Source organism: Anabrus simplex, chromosome 3, assembly GCF_040414725.1.
Source record: "Anabrus simplex isolate iqAnaSimp1 chromosome 3, ASM4041472v1, whole genome shotgun sequence".
NCBI lineage: Eukaryota > Metazoa > Arthropoda > Insecta > Orthoptera > Tettigoniidae > Anabrus > Anabrus simplex.
Window position 1 is genome coordinate 328,076,149 of NC_090267.1, and position 24,844 is coordinate 328,100,992.

The 24,844-nt window shown below is 39.7% G+C and overlaps 1 protein-coding gene across 2 annotated transcripts in view; it reads right to left on the reverse strand.

Moving 5' to 3' along the window:
• Arfip (ADP ribosylation factor interacting protein arfaptin) overlaps positions 1 to 24,844 on the reverse strand; it is a 155,229-nt gene that overhangs the window by 24,140 nt on the left and 106,245 nt on the right. For both annotated transcript variants that reach the window (XM_067143167.2, XM_067143166.2), the window contains one exon: positions 14,603 to 14,777. In XM_067143167.2, coding sequence (XP_066999268.1) covers positions 14,603 to 14,777 — 175 coding nt within the window. The remainder of the gene's footprint in view (positions 1 to 14,602; positions 14,778 to 24,844) is intronic.

A 24,844-nucleotide genomic window follows, 5' to 3' on the forward strand; every position in this document is an offset into this window, starting at 1 on the left:
TCTTGCCCAAACGACGAGAGGCATGCAACCTGGTTACTTGCTCATAATATACAGGCCTTGTTTAAGTGCAGTAATCTGTACATAATTTTTATCTTAATCGATTACATCATAAACAGATACCATATTTACTTGCGTATTACATCCCTTGATTTTTAGAAAACAACTATATTAAACGTTACTGTTTGTTATTACAGCCTAACTTTCTTTTACACTAGCTGTATACACAAGCTTCACCACTGTCCAGTCCCAAGTCCGGAATGGAAAAGGAGGAGGATTAGCTGGCTTGGCAACCAGCTGTAAAAACAGCTAACACCGAGTGTCGAGTGGTGGTAAATAACTCAACCCCCCATAGGGGGCCAACGACTTTGGGCGGATGAGTCCCTTTAGGTGGGGTGATGGTCCACTCAGTGTAGGAAATGACACTGAAACCCATCATCTGTGTCTTTGGTCCAACGGCAAAACGGACAAAGGAACCTCCTTTTTGTGGTTTTCATCGGTCGTGGAGGCGCATGAGGTCATGCCAGATGGACTGGCTGTGAAGGCGCAACTCAATGGTATTTTGAGTCTGCGGCAGTCGTGGTACTAGAACTGCATGTCGCATTCCATTTGTGCCGCAGGGTGCAGTTCTGAGATTGTAGTGTGTGGGTAAATTCCTTGCAAGCTGCGATCCACCTTAAACAAAATCCCGCTTGTGGCACTTTTTCCTGCTGTCACCCCCTTCAACTCAAGTCCAACGCTGATGGATAAGCATGGTGGAGGCAGGTTTTCGGGTGAAACTGAAGCCTCTAGTTCGGACCTGCACATTGCCAGCAGATGTATGATGGTAGTCTTTCTGAGACCCCGTGACTACTCAGGAATTTGGTAATGCATCTGTGTTTGGGCAGGCCTTCTTAGGATCACTGCTGCCCACCCTGAATGGGGAAGGTCCTAGAAAATGTGGGCTAAACATCGGTAGTCACACTCTCAGCTGGCTGGGAGGCCGCACCCAGCGGGTCACCCCTTATGTGGCCAAAAAACGAAGATTACCAAAACTTTGATTGTAGGAACCTGAAATGTTTGGACCCTACTTGATTTGAAAGACAATAACAGACCTGAGAGAAGAACAGCGCTCGTCACCCATGAGCTTGGACAAATTAACATTGATATTGTTGCCTTAAGTGAAACCAGATTGTCCAGCAAAGGTAAGCTTACAGAGTTCAGCTCATGTTACACAATCTTCTGGAAGGGAAAAGATGAGGGAGAACACCACATTCATGGTGTGGATTTCGCTGTGAAGACCACATTGGTGAATGATTATCAGCTAACTCCAACCGCTGTCAGTGAAAGAATTATGACTCTCCGAATCCCACTCTCTGGAGCCAAATCTATGACACTCATCTTCGCATACGCTCCCACCTTAGATGCTGATGTAGAAGCTAAAGACCAATTCTACAATCTGCTGAGCACTACCACCACCAAAGTACCACCACGAGACAAACACTTACTACTCGGCGATTTCAACGCCAGAGTTGGTAAAGAATTATGAGGCAATGGGATGGGAAAACATGGACTTGGCAACTGTAATACCAACGGTCTACTGCTCCTTGGTTTATGTGCTGAACGTGAACTCTTCATTATTAATACTCAGTTCCGCCTGGCTAATCGCTACAAGACCACTTGGATGCATCCTCGCTCAAAGCACTGGCACATCACCAAGCAATGTGATAAAAAAGATGTCCTTGTTACAAGGACAGCAAGAAACGTCAACGACTGCTGGACAGATCATAAGCTCCTTTTTTGCCGGTTGAGAATCTCAATCCGTCGCAAACCAAAAAGGTCCATCCACAACCTGCCCAGAAAGAAATTCAATACCTCTAAACTTCAAATTGCTACAGATTACAGAAATGCAAGCTCAGACAAATTGGCTAGTCATCCAGTCAGTAGTGATAGTACAAATCAGGAATGGGGCACGCTTCAGAAGGTCATCACTGAGTCAGCTGAGGAAACAATTGGTTTTGTGAGGGGAAAAAAAAGACAAGACTAGTTTGATGAAAACAATGAAGAAAAATGAAATGTCTGATCAATGCCGAATGGGAAGCCCATCTATCCTATTTTCAAGATCCGTCTTCCAATGTGAAGAAATCACATTTCTTGGAACTTAAAGGAGTCTGGCACAAATTAGGGAAATCAGGAATTACTGGTGGCAAAGCTGAAGAACTGCAAAGACTATATGATGCCCGTGACCTGCAAAACTTCTATGCTGGCATAAAGGAGATATATGGTCGAATTTGATCTTCATTGGGGTCATTGAAGACTGCTGGCAACTCCATTTTAACTGATAATGGAGAAATTTTAGAGCACTGGAAGGAACATTTCTCTGCGCTTCTAAATCGTGTCTCCAACGTCACTGAGGACTTCCTTCGTAATGTCCCTCAGCAGCCCCAACAACCATGCCTGGTAGTTCCACCTACATACAAAGACTTCACCAAAGCACTCAACTAAAACAAAGAAAGGCTCCTGGTCCATATAACATCCCTCTGGAACTGATACAAAACGGAGGTAAACCCTTAAGGACTAGACTTTTCATTTCACACTCATCCCCTTGACTTGGGAAACTCGAGAAGTACCTGACGACTTGAAGAATGCTACCATCATCACTATCTTCAAGAAAGGCGATCGTAGTGTGCGTGGAAACTACCGTGGTATATCGCTTTTGTCATCTGCAGGTAATATTCTCGCAAGAAATCTATTAAACCAGCTCAGAGTTATCTCAGAGAGGATTTTGCCTGAGTCTCAATGTGGTTTCCGAACCTCCAGAGGCACAACAGATATGATCTGTGCTAGACAACTCCAGGAAAAATGCAGAGAGCAACAACAGCCTCTGTATTTAGTATTCTATGATCTGGAAAAAGCATTTGATTCAGTACCAAGATCTGCTATGTGGAAAGTATTGAGACATTTTGAATGTCCTAAACGTTACATGGAATTGGTTCAAGCTCTTCATGATGGCATGTCTGGACAGGTTCTTCATGGTAACTCAGTATCAGATTCATTCCCAATCACTCATGGATTGGAACAAGGCTGTGTGATTGCTCCTACACTCTTTGCACTGTACATGGCTGCCATGCTGCAAGAATCATCTGCAAACAACTTAGGTATGGAGATTAAATTTCGTCTCGATGGAGACCTTTTAAATCTGGCAAGACTTTGCTCACAAAGACGTACTCCAGTTACCCGGGTGACAGAACTGCAGTATGCTGATGACACCGCATCTCCTGCTCTAACACCTGCAGAACTACAACAGTCAGTCAACTGCTTTAAAACTGCATGTGATCGCTTTGGTCTTGCCATTAATGTGAAAAAAATGAAGGTACTTGCACAACCTGCCCCAGGATTAACTCTTCCTGAGTTCAGTATCTCCATCTTAAGCGCTATTAGTTGAGAGCGACTAGTGGCGCCACTAGTTGCCAGAGGGTTTAAGTACCAGGCGATCAGTGGCGCAACTTGTGAATAATTGCTCAATTCACATCCAGGGAATAGCCACTAGACAGCGAGAATGGTGTCCTATGATGAACTTCTCCTCGCTCTTCTATTCAAAATGGAAAATGCGAAAATGCGAAATCATCCTATGTCTGTTTCTCGACTGACTAGAGTATTATATTATACATTGGTTAACAATCTAACTGCGGGCTATAGTAAACTTTTCAGTGTTTGTCACATGTCGAAATAGTCATTTTACTCACTGCTTGGGTATACAAAATAAGATATAACAGGAATTGATACAGGCCTAAACAAGTGTTTCCCAGCAGAAGGAAAATTGGTCCCCACACTGAGGTAAGTCATGCCATAGTCGTTACTGTGTTTCTCATAATAAATATTTTACAATTAACCATAATTTTAAAAAATCTTGTTATTCAAATCCATCACAAATTAATTTAGCTATTCATTAGTAACTGACTCATTAGCCCTTTGACGAGGTTGATGTCGGGAAGGTCACCCGGTCGTAAAAACTAGCTGCGAAGGTTCACCTCACTTTATACATGACTTGTAGTGAAATGGGACAAGGGGTGGACATACATGCTATACATACACACGTATATACATTAGTTATTGACGACGTCATAGTTGTTGCACGCTGTTTCTTTCAAACGAAATATATTTAAAATTTTTCTAATTAGAAGAACATGTTGTTCTATATAAAATTATTTCTGTAAAAATATTTACTTTGCGATGAAAATAATTTTAGTAACCAGTAATGCTAGTAACTAGCAGTAAATAAGTAAGTAAACACAAGCAACTTATGTTTATTGTACAACTTGAATTAATGTTCAGTATTCTCTCTTATAAAGTACTAAAAAACCTGTATCAATAAAATATTTAAGATTTTTCTAAATAAAACTTCAGGTCTACAAAAGGTCATTTGCTCTTCTATTTACCCAATCCATCTGGGCTATAATTCACTAATATAGCAAGACAAAGAAACAATGGTACAAATTTAAATGATACAGAATTCTTATTGTTACACATTTCTAAATGAATAGCACAAGTAGTATAAAAAATACTGTGAACACTCTTCTCGCCCAGGGGTTTATCTTCAAATTCTGGAATGAAGTTCTTTCAAAGGCTCTACCAAGAATTCAGTTTTTCTACTTTGTCTCTCTAAGTTTCAAAGCTGGAATCTCAAATGGCCAGTTTTCTTTCAACCTCAGAAATTAATTCTTTAGTATTTATTCGACTTTCTTTTTTTCTTTTGACAAACTGCTTAACACCACACTGACACAGACAGGTCTTATGACGACGATGGGATAGGAAAAGGCTAGGCGTGGGAAGGAAGCGACAGTGACCTTAATTAAGGTACAGCCCCAGCATTTGCCTGGTGTGAAAATGGGAAACAATGGAAAACCATCATCAGGGCTGCCGACAGTGGGGTTGAACCCACTATCTCCGGAATGCAAGCAGATAGCTACATGATCCAAACAGCACAGCCACTTGCTCGATCAGTATTGGATTTTCAAATAGTTACTGTATGTCATCTCCTTCATTTGAAGTGCTAGTTTATTTGATGTTTCCATGTTAATTAAAATAACTGTCACAGTATGGTAATGCACGTGAACGAGTAAAATATTCACTCTACCGCCAACAAGCTAATGAAATATGTGGGTGGAGAGTACAAGTTCGAGTGATGTTCTGTATGCGCGCGCAGCTATATCGGGCGACTAGTTGCGCCATCAGTCACCCACGGCTAATAGATTACATTTACTGCAATGCCCCGTCACGCACCAGAGCAACTACGAGTCGCCAGAGCAGTTGCCGGCTCGGATGACGGCCGGCAACTAGTTGCTCAGTTGCGCCACCAGTTGCCCGCAGCTAATAGGCTCCATTTGATTCAATGGTCCGTGACTCACCAGAGCAACTATTTGCGCCACTAGTCGCCCACGGCTAATAGCGGCCTTACACACAACACTGGAACAGGTTGATCACTTTTCATATCTTGGAAGCATCTTGTCAACAGAAAATGAGATTAACCTTGAAAATTAAGTGGAAGGACTATGTCCCCATCACGGCAGTTCTCAACAAAGCGCAGCTAAATAGCATTGAGGCAACAATCATCGCTCATCAACTGAGATGGTTAGGCCATGTTCACCGCATGGGTGATACAAGGCTTCCCCGCCAAATTTTTTATGGTGAACTTTGTTCTGGCAGTAAACCTCATGGAGCCCCTCTTAAGCGTTTTAAGGACCAGCTGAAACACATCATGAAGACAACTGGCATAGATATACAGACATGGGAAGAATGTGCTGTGGACCGTTCACAGTGGTGGAACACTACATCCCCCGCTGTCAACTTGTTTGAAAGAGAATGCCACAGACATCAAGAGGCCGAGCGACAAGCTAGAAAACTCCGTCAATTACAACCCCGCCTTCCTCCATCCATTCAGTGTGATTTGTGTAGGTGTATGGTTTTATGCCAGGATTGGTCTGTTTAGTCATCGTAAACACATCCATAAACTGAGTTGAACTGATCGATGTATGCAGGAAGGAGTTATATATACTCGGAACGAGTTACAGCCGACGACGACACAAATTATCAGGAGCTCGACTTTCACGTGCTACTCACTCTGCCGCCATCTCGCCTGCTATATTAATAGCAACAACCATGAATATTTCTTAACTAAAGAACTTGTTTCCTCAGCCCGAGGTGGTGCAGCCCGTAATGGAGGGGAGCTGCATGTACCATTTTTACCGCATATCAACCTTCCTGCCATTCTTAAATCTCTGGCAGTACAGTACCGAGAATCAAACATGGCCGCTAGCTGCTAGTCGCACGCAAACTTTCTCTCGCAAAAATTGTAAATCGAAGGTGATATAGTGGTTGAAGTGAGAAATACGTTATCAGATTCATGCTGAAGTTAAGCGTGTGCAGTTAACTAAAGTAAACAGTTACAGCCCCTAATGTCATAGCTCCAGGAACTAAGAGTGGAGTACAAGGAAACTGTCAAACTATTACAAGACCAGCTTCAGGCAAAGGACAGGGAACTTGTGAAAATCAAAAGTGAATTTAAAAACAAGCAAGATGAACTGGAGCAATACCAGCGGTGGCAACGTATCCGTATTTTCAGCATTCCGGAAAAGGGGAAGATTCTGATGTCATAACAATTAGCATCGCAAGAGATCTTGGTGTCGACCTTGACCTTCGGGACATTGACAGGAGCCATCGCACTGGAAAACGACTGGGCGCGAAGCCACGACCTCCAATAGTGAAATTTGTTTCCTACCGGAAGCGGAGTGAAATCTTCCACAAGAAAAGAGGACTCAAGGGAAAGGCAGTCACAATAAGAGAGGATATGACTGCAACAAGGCTCGCAGTCCTTAAGGAGGCAATTTCGAGTTTTGGAGTACGCCAGGTATGGAGCATTGATGGAGTAATTAACATAAAAATTGGATCAAATATGTATAAAGTGTGCACTATGGAACAGTTAAATGAACTAAAGTGATATGCAGGAGAAAGGGTCACAACATTTTTGTAACTTTCTATTGTAGTTTAAGTTTAGAGTTATCCTTGTAGTATATAATCATTTTTTTCCTAAACTCTCTATTAGAACGTAATTAGCGATAAAGTTTACTTCTGCTTGTCGTAGTGATAGATTGCTGTTAGTAGCAGTAGACTGGGTCAGTGCCTTTTTTAATCGTATTTATTTCCACGTACATTATTGCTATATCGCCATTATCGTACTGTTTTAAAGTTCAATTTCATAACGAGTTATACTTCAAGTTTTCATATTAGAACAAGTCCTTTAATCGTTATCGATCTCAAATACAACATCTTCACACGTCTTCATGGCTCCATGGCTAAATGGTTAGCGTGCTGGCCTTTGGTCACAGGGGTCCCAGGTTCGATTCCCGGCAGAGTCGGGAATTTTAACCATGATTGGTTAATTTCGCTGGCACGGGGGCTGGGTGTATGTGTCGTCTTTATCATTTCATCCTCATCACGACGCGCAGGTCGCCTACGGATGTCAATTCAAAAGACCTGCACCTGGCGAGCCAAACTTGTCCTCGAACACTCCCAGCACTAAAAGCCATACGCCATTTCATTTCATTATGTGAATGCGGCATAACAGGATTGTACTAGACCTGCTTATGAACTTCAACTGGATTTGTTTCGGCACGAAATAGTGGTGTTTCTTTCGACTGTGATCATTGTGTTATGAACATCAACTGGAATTGCTTCGGCATGAAATAGTGTTAATTTTTTGTCTGTGATCATTGTGTTAGTTGTTTTTAGATCTTTATGACTTAATTTTTGCACTGCTTTGCTAACTGGCTGATGACGACACTTCAAATGTGTTGAAACCGGTCCCAAATGAACAGGTTGTAATTTCTATTTGGTTCAACTTAACATCGGAGTAATGAAAGGTGGATTCTTCCTTCTATTTAATATTGTATATTTAATATTGTATATTATCGTACTGATCACTGTAAATTGTTAATTACATTCCCATTATTGTCATAATCATCTCCAATATAACTAAGAACATCATAAGTTACATAAAAATATAAATCAAAAGTGGAAAAACCAAAGTCAACTGCGCTTAGCCCCTCTGATAATGACCTCGAGATGAACGAAGAGGCTCCCCTCTTCCTTAAAAACATTCCTCACAAACTTTCACTTACACCATCCTCCCTCAATGTCCTGGGAACCAGCTGTGCAGGCAACAAACACCTATTGTCATCTGAGCTCTCTTGCCATTCCCAGTCGACAAGGGGCATTATTAACCACAAGCTTTCTCCGTACAAAAATGCTTTAAAGGTATGCCATATAAACGTTCAAAGCCTCCTTGCTGAGATGTGAATGGATTAAATTAAAGCTCTAGTTATGCCTCCCAGTTTCCACGGAATATTATCGTATTTACACGAATAATTCCCGCACCCTAATTTTAGAAAGGCTCGTTTTGAAAAAAAATGATATGAACTAAAATACCTTCCATCGAAAGAGTCACGTCGGTATATCACTCCACGAGGTCCACGTAGTCTTTACGCAAATATGAACATGTAAATTAACAGATATAATTATCTGCTTTGTCTGAAATGAAAAAAACACATTATCACTGCTATAAAGTGCCATGAAATTTAGCAAGTAGGCCTGATAAATATTTCATTAATCTGAACTTGCTCTATGCTCGACTCCCTGTGGAGAGGAAGATTCATTGCCTCTTGCATCTCTGGAATCCTCTCCTAAATTACAAATTCGTCACACTTAACGTCTAAAACACTTCTCACACGTGGTTTATTTTTACTCGGATAGTAACAAAACCGGTGGTGGATAATATTCTTTTTGTGCAATGTAAACACTAGAAACAGACACACCGGTGAACTCCGACGTTATTTTTGCGATACAGTAAAACCATGTTATTACGTGATTTCGAATTAACCACCAACTCGTAATTCAGAAATGCCAATGCTTGCCGCATCACAAAATATTCTAATATCCACTACTGCATGCAGTTAACACTGATTCACAGTTTAAACCTTGCAAATATCATGGAAAAACTATTTCCAAAATGTATCCAACAAGGTGCATTTACAGTATTCAAATAATGAACTTGGATAACTCACTGGCAAAGATAACCTCGCGCAACATAAGGGAAAAAAAACACGACTCAAAGATGAGGACAAATTAAGCTGGCTCCCATGTGTAAGTGCTCTATTTTTTGGTATACTCTACTGTTTGCCGTTTTAGATGCCTTGTACTTGCACGGAAAGTGCCCGACGTCCTTAAAACATCGTGGCTTATTGAACATTCCTATAACGAGGGGAGGAAGCCTCTCACTTCTGTATGCGTTGTAACACAGTACAGCACAATGACCCCAACTCCTATAAAACCATACGTCCGCCTGGGCTTGGCAATGTTAAAAATTAAATAATTGAAAAAGAGGTTCAACCTATTCAATACATAGGAAAGAAATGTAGTGATTACATTTTTATTTAATAGTAAATATAAATGGGACCGGTTTCGACCCTAGTCCAGGTCATCGTCAGCCGTAAAAACATGTAAAACAATGCATATGAAAAAGAAAAAGAAAAAGATTAATTAAACTCTGGATCGGTATAAGATGAAACAGTACGTAATATTAAGAATGGTAGTATGGCACACGCAATGACAGGCGAAGTCTCACAATGTTTATGAATATTGGAGAACAGTCAAAAGGGTCAGTTTCCACACTCTGTCAGGCACAAAGTCATAACACTATCAAATAATATATGAAGATCATAAATAACTTGAAGTCGCAGACGAATAGATTTGTAGAAGCAAACCGGGCGGTTTCAAGTTATTTATGATCTTCATATATTATTTGATAGTGTTGTGACTTTGTGCCTGACAAGAGTGTGGAAACTGACCCATTTGACTGTTCTCCAATATTCATAAACATTGTGAGACTTCGCCTATCATTGCGTGTGCCATACTACCATTCTTAATATTACGTACTGTTTCATCTTATACCGATCCAGAGTTTAATTAATCTTTTTATTTTTCTTTATCATATGCATTGTTTTACATGTTTTTACGGCTGACGATGACCTGGACTAGGGTCGAAACCGGTCCCATTTATATTTACTATTAAATAAAAATGTAATCACTACATTTCTTTCCTATGTATTGAATAGGTTGAACCTCTTTTTCAATTATTTAATTTTTAACGTTAATACTTTCAATACGGAACAATGAAATTTTTATCTTTAAATGGGCTTGGCAATAACAAAATAATTATTTTTAAAAAAAGCAGTTTCATCGGCATGGACAATATTGTTCAGTGCGTACAAACTGATTGTAATTATGAGCCACTCTTTTTCTCCCAACTGTCGGCATTGCCAGTGTTCGCAGATTCTGTTTCTCCGCATACTGTCTGCGACGTGATGTTGTGGAGTTCCTTAACACGCCGATTTCACTCGAATGTAGCAATGATGAAATACACTACAGACACACCAAAGTGAGTGAAAGTGCGCAAACTTACACTTGCATGTTCCGGAAGATGCATTCTATCGTGACGTGGAGAAATTTTGAATTTAAATTACTCTGTAAACTATTTTTTTTTTAAATCTGAAGGCAGTTGAGAATTAAAAGTCTGAATAGTGTTCCGTATAAATACGACATATGGAGACAGTTTTATTCCATCTGCGGTTATACAAAGAATAACTGTACACCCAACATAAAAAAACTAGGTGAGCAAGGAGCATGCTGCCAATCTTGACGCAAATAAAACCTGCACCCCAAAGTTGTGCCTCAATTTTTTTTTTAAATATGCGGGGATTATTCGCGTAAATACGGTAATTTCCGAATCTTGGTTAAAACCACAGCACGCAATAGAAAGACTGCAGCTGGAGGGTTATACATTGCTTAGAGAGGACAGATTAAATAAGCCCTGTGGGGGTACTGCTGCATATATTATGACCAGTCTATGCCCTAAAATAATCTGTAGGTCTCCAGGTCCATATGAGCAAAAACCTGAGTTCATGTTCCTGGAAATAACAGTGAGTGAAGTAAAAAGGTCTTCTGGGTGTAGTATATAAGCCACCGAATGCAGGTTTTTTATGCGATCTGGAAACTCAAATACAAGATTTAGTCACTGATTACTCAAATATAATATTATGGGCGATTTCACCATAAAACTTCTTGAACCTAACTCTCCTCAGACAACCCAACTTTTAACTTCTTTTAAAGCTTGCAACTTAACGTTTCTTCCTCTCAGTGCCACACATCACACACCTTTATTGATATCATTTCCACAAACCAACTTGAATTAGTTCTTCACCACGGTCAAATTAGTGTCCCAGGTATATCGCGACATGATGCTATATTTATGGCCTCCTATTAAAAGTCCCAAGTTCAAACCGAAAATAATTTCATATTGAGATCTACAACGAAATGATCAGAATAAAATCTTACAAGACGTAGTTGCAGTGCCATGGCATGACATATTTAAACTTAAACGCATAAATGACAAAGTGGCACGTTTCAATCAACATATGACTGAGCTGTACGATAGATATGACCCTGAAAAGACGGCTCGAGTTTCGCGAAGCCAGCTCCCTGGCTCTCAGATGAGATTAGAGCACTTATGGCTGAACGCAATGCTGCTTACAGACGAGTTAGAAAACATTGCACTCCCGACAATCTACTTAACCCATTAACGCCTGGCATTGCATATGTGTAACGGCGTGCCGGTGCTCTTTTCTTTCAATGTATGAAGTTGTTTTCCAGTAAAAGAATGAAAATTGCGCACGTATTCAGTAAGGGGAAGTGTTGTGCTTTGTTACGAGTCGATTAATCAATAGTCACCGCTTGATTGTTGACGAGGTGTATGTTTGAAGTTCGCTGTGTGTTCCAGCTATCACAATAGCATACCGTAAGAGGTAAGATTCACCATATAATTTTATGATTTAAAAATAATTAACGTCTTTTAGGAAATCCAGGAAGTAAATTCATCAGAGTTTGAATGTAGCACGATTCCTTTTACAATTAATTACTTGTGGGCGAGTGAGATCCACATATTCCCGGCATTGCATATTCACAACGCTAGGCGGATCCCTTGTCAAATCATTTCTTATGTACCAATGTTGCTTCTACAGTTCACCCTGTCTTCCCACTAGATCTGGTCAAGAGGTTTTCTAGGGCAGATAAGAAAGTTATGTTAGGACGCCCTGCTCTATTTGGAATTTATAATACATTTATGGGAGGAACAGATCTCATGGACGAGAACGTCAACAGATTCCGCATGGCGATTAGGAGCATAAAATGGCGGTGGGCAATTTTTTCCTGGATTTTAGACGTCAGCTTGCAAAATGCTTGGTACCTCAGCAACATGTCACGGCCTAAAATGACGCAGCTCCAGTTCAAGCGGGAAGTGGCGCAATACTACGTCAAATCCTACAGCAGCTCCAGTTCAAGCGGGAAGTGGTGCAATACTACGTCAAATCCTACAGCACGGAGCCTAGAGGAGCGGGCCGCCCATCGCGCTCGCGCGCGGGAGGGAAGGTCGCGTACAAGAAGTTGTACGGTACGATGGGAGAGACCACCTTGTGATGTATATCCCAGACAATAAAAGACGGTGTGAACATGAAAAATGCTCTAGCATAGTCCGTACAGCGTGTGTAAAGTGTGACATTGGGCTCTGCATAAGTTGCTTCACTTCATTACACACAAAGGGACATACAGGTCACAGTCTTCGGAGAAACCCACAGCAAATGATCACACCAGTAAACAGAAGAACTCTGAATACCCTGTATGTTTTCAATATAATTTTCCAATAAATATATTTATTTTGGTTACCGTATATATATAGGTACTGTAAATAATGTCTTATTGTTTACAAACTATTTTATTTTGTCTCATAGTAAATAATAAACTCAACAATAACTTATATCTTCTTCCCCACGCTCATTGTCCTCTTATTTTCATTATTTTCGAGAAGAAAACCACATATGTGTTTGTCCCTTGCAGACTACTACTTAAGCGCCTGGCACTGCATATATGCACCACCCTACATTTCCGAAACTAAACATGTTTCCTAAATATACCTCCATACATCTCCAGATCGAATATTTTCAGCCATAGACAAAATCAATCACGATCTAACATCGTTTTCTTCTTGGTCTTCGAGATGGGGTCTTATGTTAAACCCAGCAAAAACACAAGCCATCATCCTTGGATACCCGAAACTACTCATGAAGGTCATTCAACCAGACATTCCATCTATAAGGTTATGTAATACTAACATACAATTCATGTCATCAGTAAAAGTCCTAGGCGTTGATGAATATTGAATTTTCACGATCGCATTGTAATCAAAACTGACTTTCAATCTATTAGGTCGTGTTCCGTACATTTAATATGTGCTGAAGAGATGTTAAGTACAGAACAAAAATGGCCAACCGGACACAAGTGGGATTTGAACCCACAACCCCTCGATTTCGCGTCGGTTGCTCTACCAATTGAGCTATGGTGGCCTCGGCCATCTCCGTTCTGTTGGAAAGGATCTAAGCTGCAGGTCTGGTACTACTACCATCACACTGTAGAGTGCGTTTAAGTCGCCCGTTGAGGGCCAAGTCAATGCAGAGAAATCGGGAGGTTGTGGGTTCGGGATCCCATTGGTGTCCAGTTGGCCATTTTTGTTCTGTACTTAACATCTCTTCAGCGCGTACTAAATGTACAGAACAAGACCTCATAGGTTGAAAGTGGTTTCGATTAGTCCTAGGCGTTACTTTCGATGATGACATGTCATGGAAAACGCATATTACGAACATCACTCAGAAAACATGTGGCTGAGCTGTAAACAAAATCTTGTTCTTAAAAGTTTGAAGCAGATGATGAAGACTTGGTTTTATGGATTTGATTGAATTTGGATTTTTGGTAGTAACTCCTTCCTTGTCTATATTTGTATACTGGTGCTATAGTTATTGCTGTTGTTGTGGTTGGGTGACAACATCTTTTTAGATAAGTAATACAAAACCATGCCTAATAAATGTAATATGATTTGTCAGCTGATGATGACCAAATAGGGTCGAAACCTGTACTTATGTAAGTCTATATTTACAATAAACAGTATTGATAAGCTGGAATTTCTTTATCAACATACGGGGGTGGTCTTGAATGCAAGATTTTTTTTTTTTTTCATTTTCCTTGTCGCAAAAAGCCAGTAAATACGGTAAGTTAAGTTGGCTGCACAGTTCAAGTTGTGTAGCTGTTAGTTTATATTCGGGAGATGATGGATTCCACCCCCATACTTGGCAGCTCTGAAGATGACTTTCCCTTGTTGGTTAAGTTTGCACCCGTCTATACCCTAATTAAGGCTGCAGTTGCTTCATGTCCTATCCCATTGTCGCCATAAGAACTGAGCCGGTGAGACATACAGAGGGAAAAAAAAAAACCCTGCAAAAATAAACTAATCTTACCTTTGATTGGGAAGAATTTGAACAGTACCATCCAAAGAGACCAAACATTCAGAGTTCAAATATAAAAAAACTAAACTATAGTAAATGCTTAAGATATTCTGCACCAATCTTTTACAGTCATTTATTACTTTCATACTGGGATATAATTCAAACATACCACAAACTGAACTCACCCTATTTTCATCAAGAAATTTCAATTTTATAGACACATCAGATCTTAATTTTTCAAAAGTAGTTTTGTGAAGATCATAATTATGCTGAGCCTCTTCTAAACGAGCTATGTTTGCCTCATTCTTAGGAGCCTGTGCTAGAAGTTCCAGATCTGTTCTGTAAGCATCATATTCTATCCTGAAAGAAGAACAAGCAATGAAAAACATATAATTATGAATAGTGGTCTTTTAACTTCCAATTAACAACTTTCTTTCAACTGGACAAATGGAAAGTAGCACATATTTAAAGGCCAAATTAAGAAACTTGAATGTCAAACACAAGAGGAAAATACAGTAGCTTACCAACTAGATGATGCAGAAAATAGGATGGGAACTCAAATGAAAAGAGCAATTATAGGCTTCATAAATTACCACCTTTAGCAAACATAAAATGAACACAGAAAGCTATGAACAAGAATAGGAACATACACAATGATAAAACAAAAGAGATAAGTAGGACGTAAAGGGAATAAGAGAGAGAAGGATGAGCATAAAGAAATAAAAAGACATGAACGAACTCAAGTCTTCACACGCTACTGTTTTCATGCAGAACAAGTCTCTTTTCCAACCCCAGTTCCTTTACAACCATTTCTTTTCAAACCTCACAAAATCTCACTTCTGCTTCCTGACTTCATCCAGGTAGAGGGAGCATTCATAATTAAACTACTAGCATAACATACAGAAGATGAATTATGAGCTCTTCTGCTTTTACACATAAGCCAACTGCAAACACGTGGTGGCCCTGCTGCATAGTGGCAGCAGTGTTGTACGAAACGGGAGAGTTCATCTATCTGAAGAAGGCACTATATGAAGGTGCAGAGTTTGTCTGAATTGCTTATTCACATTTCATTGCAACTGGTACTATCTGTGTTTCAGGAGAAGTCGTGGCAGCTTATAGGTACGGCACGAGTAACAGATCTACACCAAGCTACAAACATTAGTCGTGACAAACAGCGCGAGCTCTCTGATAGAGACGCGTGTTCATTTTTAAACTGTTCATTATACAGTACATACGGTACATACAGTAAAAGTATAACTAAAGCACAATTGAGTGGCTCAGTGCCAGAGGTAAGTAGGCGCCATCGTGGCTCATTGACATTTTCAGTGTAATGAGTAGAAAAATTCATATTCTATCCGTGCCACTTACGACTAATAACCTTACTGTTTCTGTAACGTGCTGCCACCAGTGAGCAAGTCTGGCACAATAAAGACGACTGTGATATGTAAGCCATACATGACTAAGTACCGAAATGGTGGTGATATTACATAAAAGCTCATAAGTATCTAACTTATCTACTGCTAGCGATGATGATAGGACATGTCAGACGGAAGAAAATACCTCTACTAATGAATCAGGTATGCCCGATGTCTTTAGACCAGAAAACTGGTCGACTGCCATTGCACCAGCAAAAAAGAAGAAACCCCATTTCCACGTCACTCACATGGACAGCAGCATGTTCTATTCCTGAAAACAACTCCAGAATGAGATTACTATCAGGAAAACATCTCTCACAGGACTAAAAGTGCAGTGGTTCCAGATTCGACACATTGCTCTCCATAAAAAGAGTCCACTTAAGTTCACAGCTTTCTACAACTTTCAAGAACTTGTTCCAGTGACTGTTGATCTGAGTAAGAGAACAACTGGTCACCCAAGTGGATTTAGGGGCATAATCCCACTCTTATATCCTCGAGATTAATGACTGCAAAAAGGACGGACCTACTGGAGCTGTTGAAGTATATCCCTACGATTCATCATTAGTTCTACAGAAATCTGGCAACAGTGGAGGCAACAGCAGATCTTATAGTTTAATTCCTGTGATAGTGTATGTGCAATTATCCAAAGAGCAAACAAAATCTCCCCATTGTCTTTACACCCTAAAACATGTCGACTGTCAGAGGGTATATTATAGTTATTTCTTTGAAGGCATAATTTGTAGAATCTGTAGTACTGATACAGTTACAAGCGTAAGAGTAACTTTGGAAAAGCGGATACTTTCCTCATTGTCCAGGTGCCCCAATAAATCATCCTGAAAGCTGCTATAATTTTAAATCCCTTGTTGACTTTTTCCTTCATTTACTCAAAATGAGGCAGATGGTGCTTAGTCACCCCCCAATTGCACTACCAATTTGAAACATCACAGCAGCACATTAGTTCACAAGAATCGCCGCGGACGGAACCAATGTTTCTAGTTGGGTCCTGGGACTTGAGTGTGGCACATCTCTTGCCTGGCATGCACGCAACTTCTCGTCAGACGACCGTAGTACCCTGGTAGGGCACTCAGACGTGGCTCATGATCCTCAAACTAAGAGAGGACTACATGGAGCCACTCTAAAAAAAAAAAAATAATAATAATAATAATAAGTACAATTCAGATAATTATACAATGTAGATGAAATTGCACATTTGGGATAATATTTTCTTAACAGGTCATATTTTATGTTCTTTTCATGTGAAGGAATAATTTAATATACTTTGGACAATATCGGAAAATATGGCTTTTACTTCATGTACGAAATAATAACTTGTCGTAAGTTCAGAAAGATTGAACTAGGCTGTTATCACTGGGTAATCTGACTGATTGGCCAGAAGTTTGTTCTGCCCCTGAATATAGCTCGACTGTCTGCAATCCAACGAGGTAAGGACAGATTCTTGGAATTTTACTTCCAAAAACTGTAAAAGTGGACAGTGGGATGTAAAACAATAATTACTGGAATTTCACATATTCCAGAGTTAACTTTTTGCCAATTCATGAATACCATTTTCTTCTGTGCACCACCAGTTCTTCTCAGTTTCAGACTAGTTGTGTTAAAACAGGTTTGTAGTCCACAACAAATTGTGGTGTGGTGTGACTTAGTTAACAATGCCTAAGATGAAAAGAACTGTTAGTGAAGCAAAATGCTGTTTCAAGAATTTTCAATACCTAGAAGTTTTTGTTTTGGAAATATTGTAGCACAGAGGTAAACACAACTAAAAGGTGTAAAATTTTTTAAAAATTCCTCAAATTACAAAACACAATAAACTGAAAGAGATCATTCTGAAAGAACGTCAGCTTCTTGTAACTACAGCTTTAGTTCAACCTGGACTGACGTGACTTAAATTAATTAAAAAACTGTGCAAGACTTTCATTAAAGCAAACATTAAATTGGTGAAGTTAAAGAGAAAGAACAGTTGAACTGCTCGAGGGAAAACCAAAACCATCCCAAATAAGTCAACATTTGGGAAGTAGGGTAATGACACTATATATCGAACGCTCTTTAAATATCGAACACATTTTGTTGGCAAAATAAGGATATCAATAAGTTTATTTAACATCTGAGATTTCTAAATTCACCCCTCCAAACTTAGCTTTATGTCAATTGATAGGTCGCAGCCGTTACCATGCTGGCGAGCGCGGGAAAGTCTCAGAACTTTGGAGTTGGCAGGATTTTGATGAGATGGTTGTATTGTTACTAAGGTACAGTGTCCCTGTGATTATCTGTTTTTGCAGGTAAAATAGTGTCTTCAGAAAGTATCCTGTAAATAACAGGTTGTATTAACATATATATATGTTTATTACGTCTTTGCTGGCGAGATGTAGTGTTTACAGTGCACTATGTCTTCCGGTATGGGCTAGAACATTTTTTTTTTTTACTTTCAATGACCTGTCTTAGTCCCATCCTTGGCTTTGACAATATGAAAGTGACTGAGGTATGAGTGATGCTAGTAATACCATTCCTTATGTAGCCAGTTCCTGTTATGAATGGTGTGAAAATATCGCTCATAGGATCGGTTGGTGCATGAACTTCAGTGGGCTTGGCAGACTGATATGTAATAGCAACTTCTGGCTCAGTGAGGAAAGCAACAGGAAACTACATCACTCCTCATTTCCTTACTACGCCTCTTCAGTGACACCTAGGCTATTTATGACAGCTTTAGACGAAGCTGTCAAGGATCAAACCAGCCTTCGGGCTGAATACCCAACATACATATGGATATTAATTTCTTGTGTTGTGAGTTTTCACCTATTTTCATATTTATTTCTAAAATAAAATATTATTCAATATCTGACTCCCATTTTATAATATCAAAAGGTCGTTCGATAAATGAGGTTCATTTAATACAACCCCCTCCCCCCCAATGGCACAATAGCCCTGTAAGGGCCTTTGGCCTACCAAGCAACCACTGCTCAGCCTGAAGGCCTGCAGATTACGAGGTGTCATGTGGTCAGCATGACGAATCCTCTCGGCCATTATTCTTGGTTCTCGAGACCGGGGCCGCCATCTCACCGTCAGATAGCTCCTCAATAATTGTAATCACGTAGGCTGAGCGGACGTCAAACCAGCCCTCAGATCCAGGTAAAACCCCCTGGCCTGGCCGGAAATCGAACCCGGGGCATCCGGGTAAGAAGCAGGCATGCTACCCCTACACAATTAATAATCTTGACCATAATGGCCAGTACTGGGTCCATATTGACTTAATCACAGTAAATATAGAGATGTATGATCTGCCTAGTCAATACAATGTGTTAAAACTTTTTATATATACCTTTCACATTTACATTATATTTAGTACACATTTCGAGAATATGCACATCTCTTCTTCAGCTAGTTACGTTAAAATTCGTGTATACAATAAGACCTAGTGAAAATAGGGGCCCCCTTTAAATATTATATACACAAATTTTAACTAGCTGAAGAAGAGAATGTGCATATTCTTGAAACATGTACTAGATATAATGTAAATGTGAAAGATAAATATAAACATTTTTAACACATTGTCTTGGCTAGGCGGATTATCCATCTCTATATTTACCCCTACGCAACCCTTAATATCGAACGCCACTGAAAATTAATGGGCTATTTATGATTTTAATTTGTAGTAGTTTTCTTTAGCGCTGAAATCTGGATTCCAGTGGTCGTGACTGCTGAGGCGTCTATCTGTAACTTGAGAGGGCCTAAATTTGAACCCTCATCAGATTTTGATTTCTTTTTATGATGTCTTGTGTCTGTCTGATGCCGTATGTTGTGCTAATCACTTTATTTAACAATCCTGTCACTAATACCAATATAAATAGTCCATTATTGGACATTATAAATTTTCCAGCTAACTCATTCCTGGTTGCCAGCGTTTCGCCCTCGTATGCTAGGTTGGGCTCATCAGTTGGTACCTAGCACACCTACCAAGACGCTGGCTAGAGCATACCATGGAGGCCACTGCATAGGCTACTTGGAGCCACCGGCAGTGCCAATTTACTATGAGAGACTTTGTCTCTTTTCCAAAAATGAACGCCTGCTTGGCTATCAGATAGATGTTGATTCCCATAAGGATCTGAAATATTTGTCCCGAATGAGTAAATTTATAATACCAATATAAATCCCTACGGGAATCAACATCTATACAATCCTGTCACTTTCGAAGGTTCTTGTTGTCAGCAAATAAAGTGGCAGAGATAAAAGGGGTATGTGGGGACAGTTTTCTACCCCCCCCCCTCTTTGGAAAAAACTACATTTTTATTACATTTTAGCCATTTAAAACTAGAAAGCAGAAAATGATTTATTTTTTCTGCAGTACTAGCTTATTTTCCTTAACTAGTGCTCAGAGCTTGACAATGGTCAATAATAATAATAATAATAATAATAATAATAATAATAATAATAATAATAATAATAATAATAATAATGTTATTTGCTTTTACGTCCCACTAACTACTTTTACGGTTTTCGGAGACGCCGAGTTGCCGGAATTTTGTCCCACAGGAATTATTTTACGTGCCAGTAAATCTACTGACACGAGGCTGATGTATCTGAGCACCTTCAAATACCACCGGACTGAGCAAGGATCGAACCTGCCAAATTCGGGTCAAAGGCCAGCGCCTCAACCGTCTGAGCCACTCAGCCTGGCGGTCAAAATTAAGACGCCCAACGGGTGAAATATCCCAAAAGCCAAGCCAAAGTTTATGAAATATCCCAAAAGCCAAGCCAAAGTTTAACACCAGGCAAGTTGGCCGTGCGATTAGAGGTGCACTGCTGTGAGCTTGCATCCGGGAGATAGTGGGTTCGAATTCCACCGTCGGCAGCCCTGAAGATGGTTTACTGTGGTTTCCCCTTTTCACACCAGGCAAATGCTGGGGCTGTACCTTAATGAAGGCCACGGCTGCTTCCTTCCAACTCCTAGTCTTTTCCTATCCCATTGTCGGTGCGACGTAAAGCCACTAGTAAAAAAAAAAAAGTAGCCAAAGTTAAACCAGTATTAAAAATAAAAAATAAAATAAAAAAAAAACCTGTGTCAGTATTCGTTATATGCCTTGACTGAAGCTGTTCAACAGCTTAAGTCCGGCCTGATGTCCCAATGCAGGCCTCTAAAACATACCAGGTCCCTTTAACAACATTAAACGACAAACTATATGGATTACAAGTATCCTTGATATCCTTGATATCCTTGATATCTATGCCTAAACTATATGGACGTCAGAAGATTCAGACTGCCCTTGGCTGTAAGCCATTCTCAAGTCCACGAGAATTAGAGGGTATTAGTGAATGGGTAATTAACATGGCAAAGAGAAGACTTCCGTTAAAGAAAAAGAATTTACTTGACACTGTTCAGCAAATTGTGCAGTCATCAGGAAGGAGCACACCGTTTAAGTATGGAAGACCTGGTAAAAACCTGGTTTAAGTGTTTTATGGGACGGCATCCTGTCTCAGGAGAAGGCTGAGTAAGAGCAGGGCTGCTGTCTCTGAAGAGAGAATATGGGGTTGGTTTGCTGGACTGTCGTGCTACCTGGAATCCGATGATGTAAGATCACCTATGGAAGATCCAAGCAGGATCTTCAATGCAGACAAATTTTCTAATCCATAAGGTTTCAGATTCTACAGATTCCAGTGTCAAAACTGTGAGTTCTCGTATATCGGACAGACCAGGAGGAGCTTCAAAATCAGATACATGGAGCATGTAAATGCTATAAAATATAATAGATACACAGCAGTAGGACAACACATTCAAGATTCAAAGCATAAATTAGAGGTTCTTATGAATGTAAACAAAGGCCCTGTTCTCGACGTCACAGAAGAATGCTTCATTCAATTGTATCAGTTCTTTAACTCCAATTCGAACCTGAACGAAATCTCAGGAAAAACTAACATTCTTTTTTACTTTTTAATTAAAGTCTATAGGTGTCAATCTTCCGAATACACAGTCAATATTTAGTGCGATACCCAATACCCTATCACATTACAAATCCCTACCACACTGTTCACAATACCCGCCTTAAACCCCTCCTCTTACTCTCTCCACCCCCAACCCGCTCCTTCCCCCCTCCCCCTCCAGATATAACCTATCTCACCACACTCCACCCGTCAGAATTAGTACGTACCTTCTCACAACTTTAGCTCATCAACACGCTATCCAAGGTGAGCCACATATACCCCATATTACACACACTTTTGCTTGTCCAGGCCCATCATAATACTTATAGTTCCTTTGTTTTGATTTCGCTTCAGACTGATTCAAATCCTTCCGACTGAACTGAGAAATTTTTGTTCACCTGTACTACATCAGAAGAGAAGAGAAGAGAAGACGGAAGGACAACCAATTACCATTAACCATTTCTTACTTTATGATTTTATTAATACATCAATGTGTGTTTATATATATATACATAAATTTTTTGTAAGTTACTTTACGTCGCACCGACACAGATAGACCTTATGGCGATGATGGGATAGGAAAGGGCTAGGAATGGGAAGGGAGCGGCCGTGGCCTTAATTAAGGTACAGCCCCAGCATTTGCCTGGTGTGAAAATGGGAAACCACGGAAACCATCTTCAGGGCTGCCGACAGTAGGGTTCAAACCCACTGTCTCCCGAATACTAGATACTGGCCACACTTAAGCGACTGCAACTATCGAGCTCGGTATGTATAATTTTAACGAACACAACAAGCCTTTGAGACAATGTGTGTAATGAGATATACTGACGCATAGTTCTACAAGTTCTTTACATGAACAAGGTGTTATCAACTAGAATTACATTTTCACTTTGACAACATTTGAATAACAAGTGTCTTAACAGACTGACAAATTATAGCCAAAGATTCAAACGCAACTGTAAATATGACGTGATGATTTGAGTATTAGCACATAAACAGATCAACAAAAACAATGTATCAAGTGATTGCTATAAGTTTATCACTATTTCATTTAGCACACGGCGTAAATAAGCGTTTCAAAAGATTTTTATATGTTGATAACATGTCAAAACTTTTAATTAATCTTTTGTTGTTAAAAAACTATGTATTAATGTGTCACAACGTCACTTTTAATTATCATATCCTTTCTCAATTGTGTGATTACTGTATTTTATGGCTGATGACGACATTTAAATGTCAAAACCGGTACCATTATTAAATAAATACAACTCAAAATTTGTATTGAAAAGGTTGAACCTTAAAAAACTTATCCCTGTGATTAAAATGAAAGCAGTGATCAGGATTACTGTGTGGTAGGCCTACTACTCAACTGACAATAGACAAATGACTAGCCATTGAGTTATTTTGTATCAATATTGCATAATATGATAATGCGATACACTTATCCCTTTTCTCTATGGGGTCGAGTATGAAGTGAGACGAATCTTTGTAGCGAGTTTTTATGACCGTATGCCTTTCTTGACATCGACCTCATCAGAGAAACTAATGAGATGAAACGAATGACGTGTTATGAGTAACTAAAACGGATTATATTTACTTTATAAGTAGGCCTAAAAGTTGTGTACCCTTTATTGACTTTTTACATTTAGAAATACTGCCTTCCAATGAAAATAGCTAGTATAACTCAAATACATTCATTGGTTTGTTAAAGAACAGTGTAGAATGTTTATATGTACAATTTAAGGCTTTTTATAGCCTAGAAGTAATGTGTTCATTTGAGGTTATTGTATATTGGACCCTCCTTTACTTTTTCTGGCTGTAAAAGGGGGGGGGGGGGGGGGGAGGGAGTTTAATACGCCAGTAAATACGGTATTTGTTATGCTCTGTTTCTTTCCTCTATATACAATTCCCTGCCTGCATCAGCCCTTGTAGCCATTTCTGATATGCCTTCTTGTTACGTTTACAACCGGCTCTCGCCATCATTCCACTAAGATGTTCACTTTTTCCCATCCCTGCAAGCAGTTGTTCCTAGACATTCCCTTGTTGTTTCTAGTAAAGCAGTGTTCTCCGTACGACCTTTTTGATGAGTGCACAGCCCAACCGTTTTTACTTACCAGCCAGACATAACCTAGATATGTGCTAGTTACATAATGTTGATAAATATTTGAGTCGTTGGGTGCTCCAGATTAAAATGTAGGCCTAAATACTGTAAAACTGATAATTTGAATGATAAATCTTCATTACTGTCAGCACAATTGCATCAATTATATAAAAGTTTAAATATTTAGCTTGACTATCACATAGTGTCGTGTGAGGGTGGGGTCTGGATTGGCGTGGAATCGTTAGCGAACACACTATTTTGCATGATGTCACAAGCCCATAGGGCATTCCAGAGCAACAGAATGGTAAGCCCTGGTGCTATGTGATTATGAACAAGCAGTAGAACACTAGAAGTTATGACCTATTTGGGATAATAACACTAAAATAGTTCAATTTTGCTGTTAATGTTTACCTGTCTGATATTACTGTTCATGCCCTGAGGGGAATTCATTAAAATTTTATCATATTAATTTTGTACGTAGTATTCCCCGCCCGGCTACTCATCCCTGCCACTTGGCTGACGAAAATTTCTGGGGAAAACACTGTACAGCATCCCTGTATGCCACCCATTCTCTTTCTATATCCTGAATCTGTTTACTGTCCATCGTTTAGAACTTTTCACTCATCTCCATGTACTTCTGCCTAATTTCCTCATTCTGGATATTTTCTACCCTAATCCTTCTACAGATTTGTCCTAGCCTAGAGATATTTAGTTCACTACATATCAGATAATGGTCTGTATCATTAAAAAATCCACAGAATACCTTCACATTCCTGACAGATTTCCTAAATTCAAAGTTGGTTATGATATAGTTTATTATGGATCTGGGACACCTACCCTCCAATGTGTAGTGGTGAATAGCCTTATGCTTGAAGAATGTATTTGTAACTGCTAAACCCATTCTAGCACAGAAGTCCCAGCAAAGGCTTTCCATTCCTATTAGCATTCCTCACATTTACCAATCACCCTTTCGTATCCTTCAG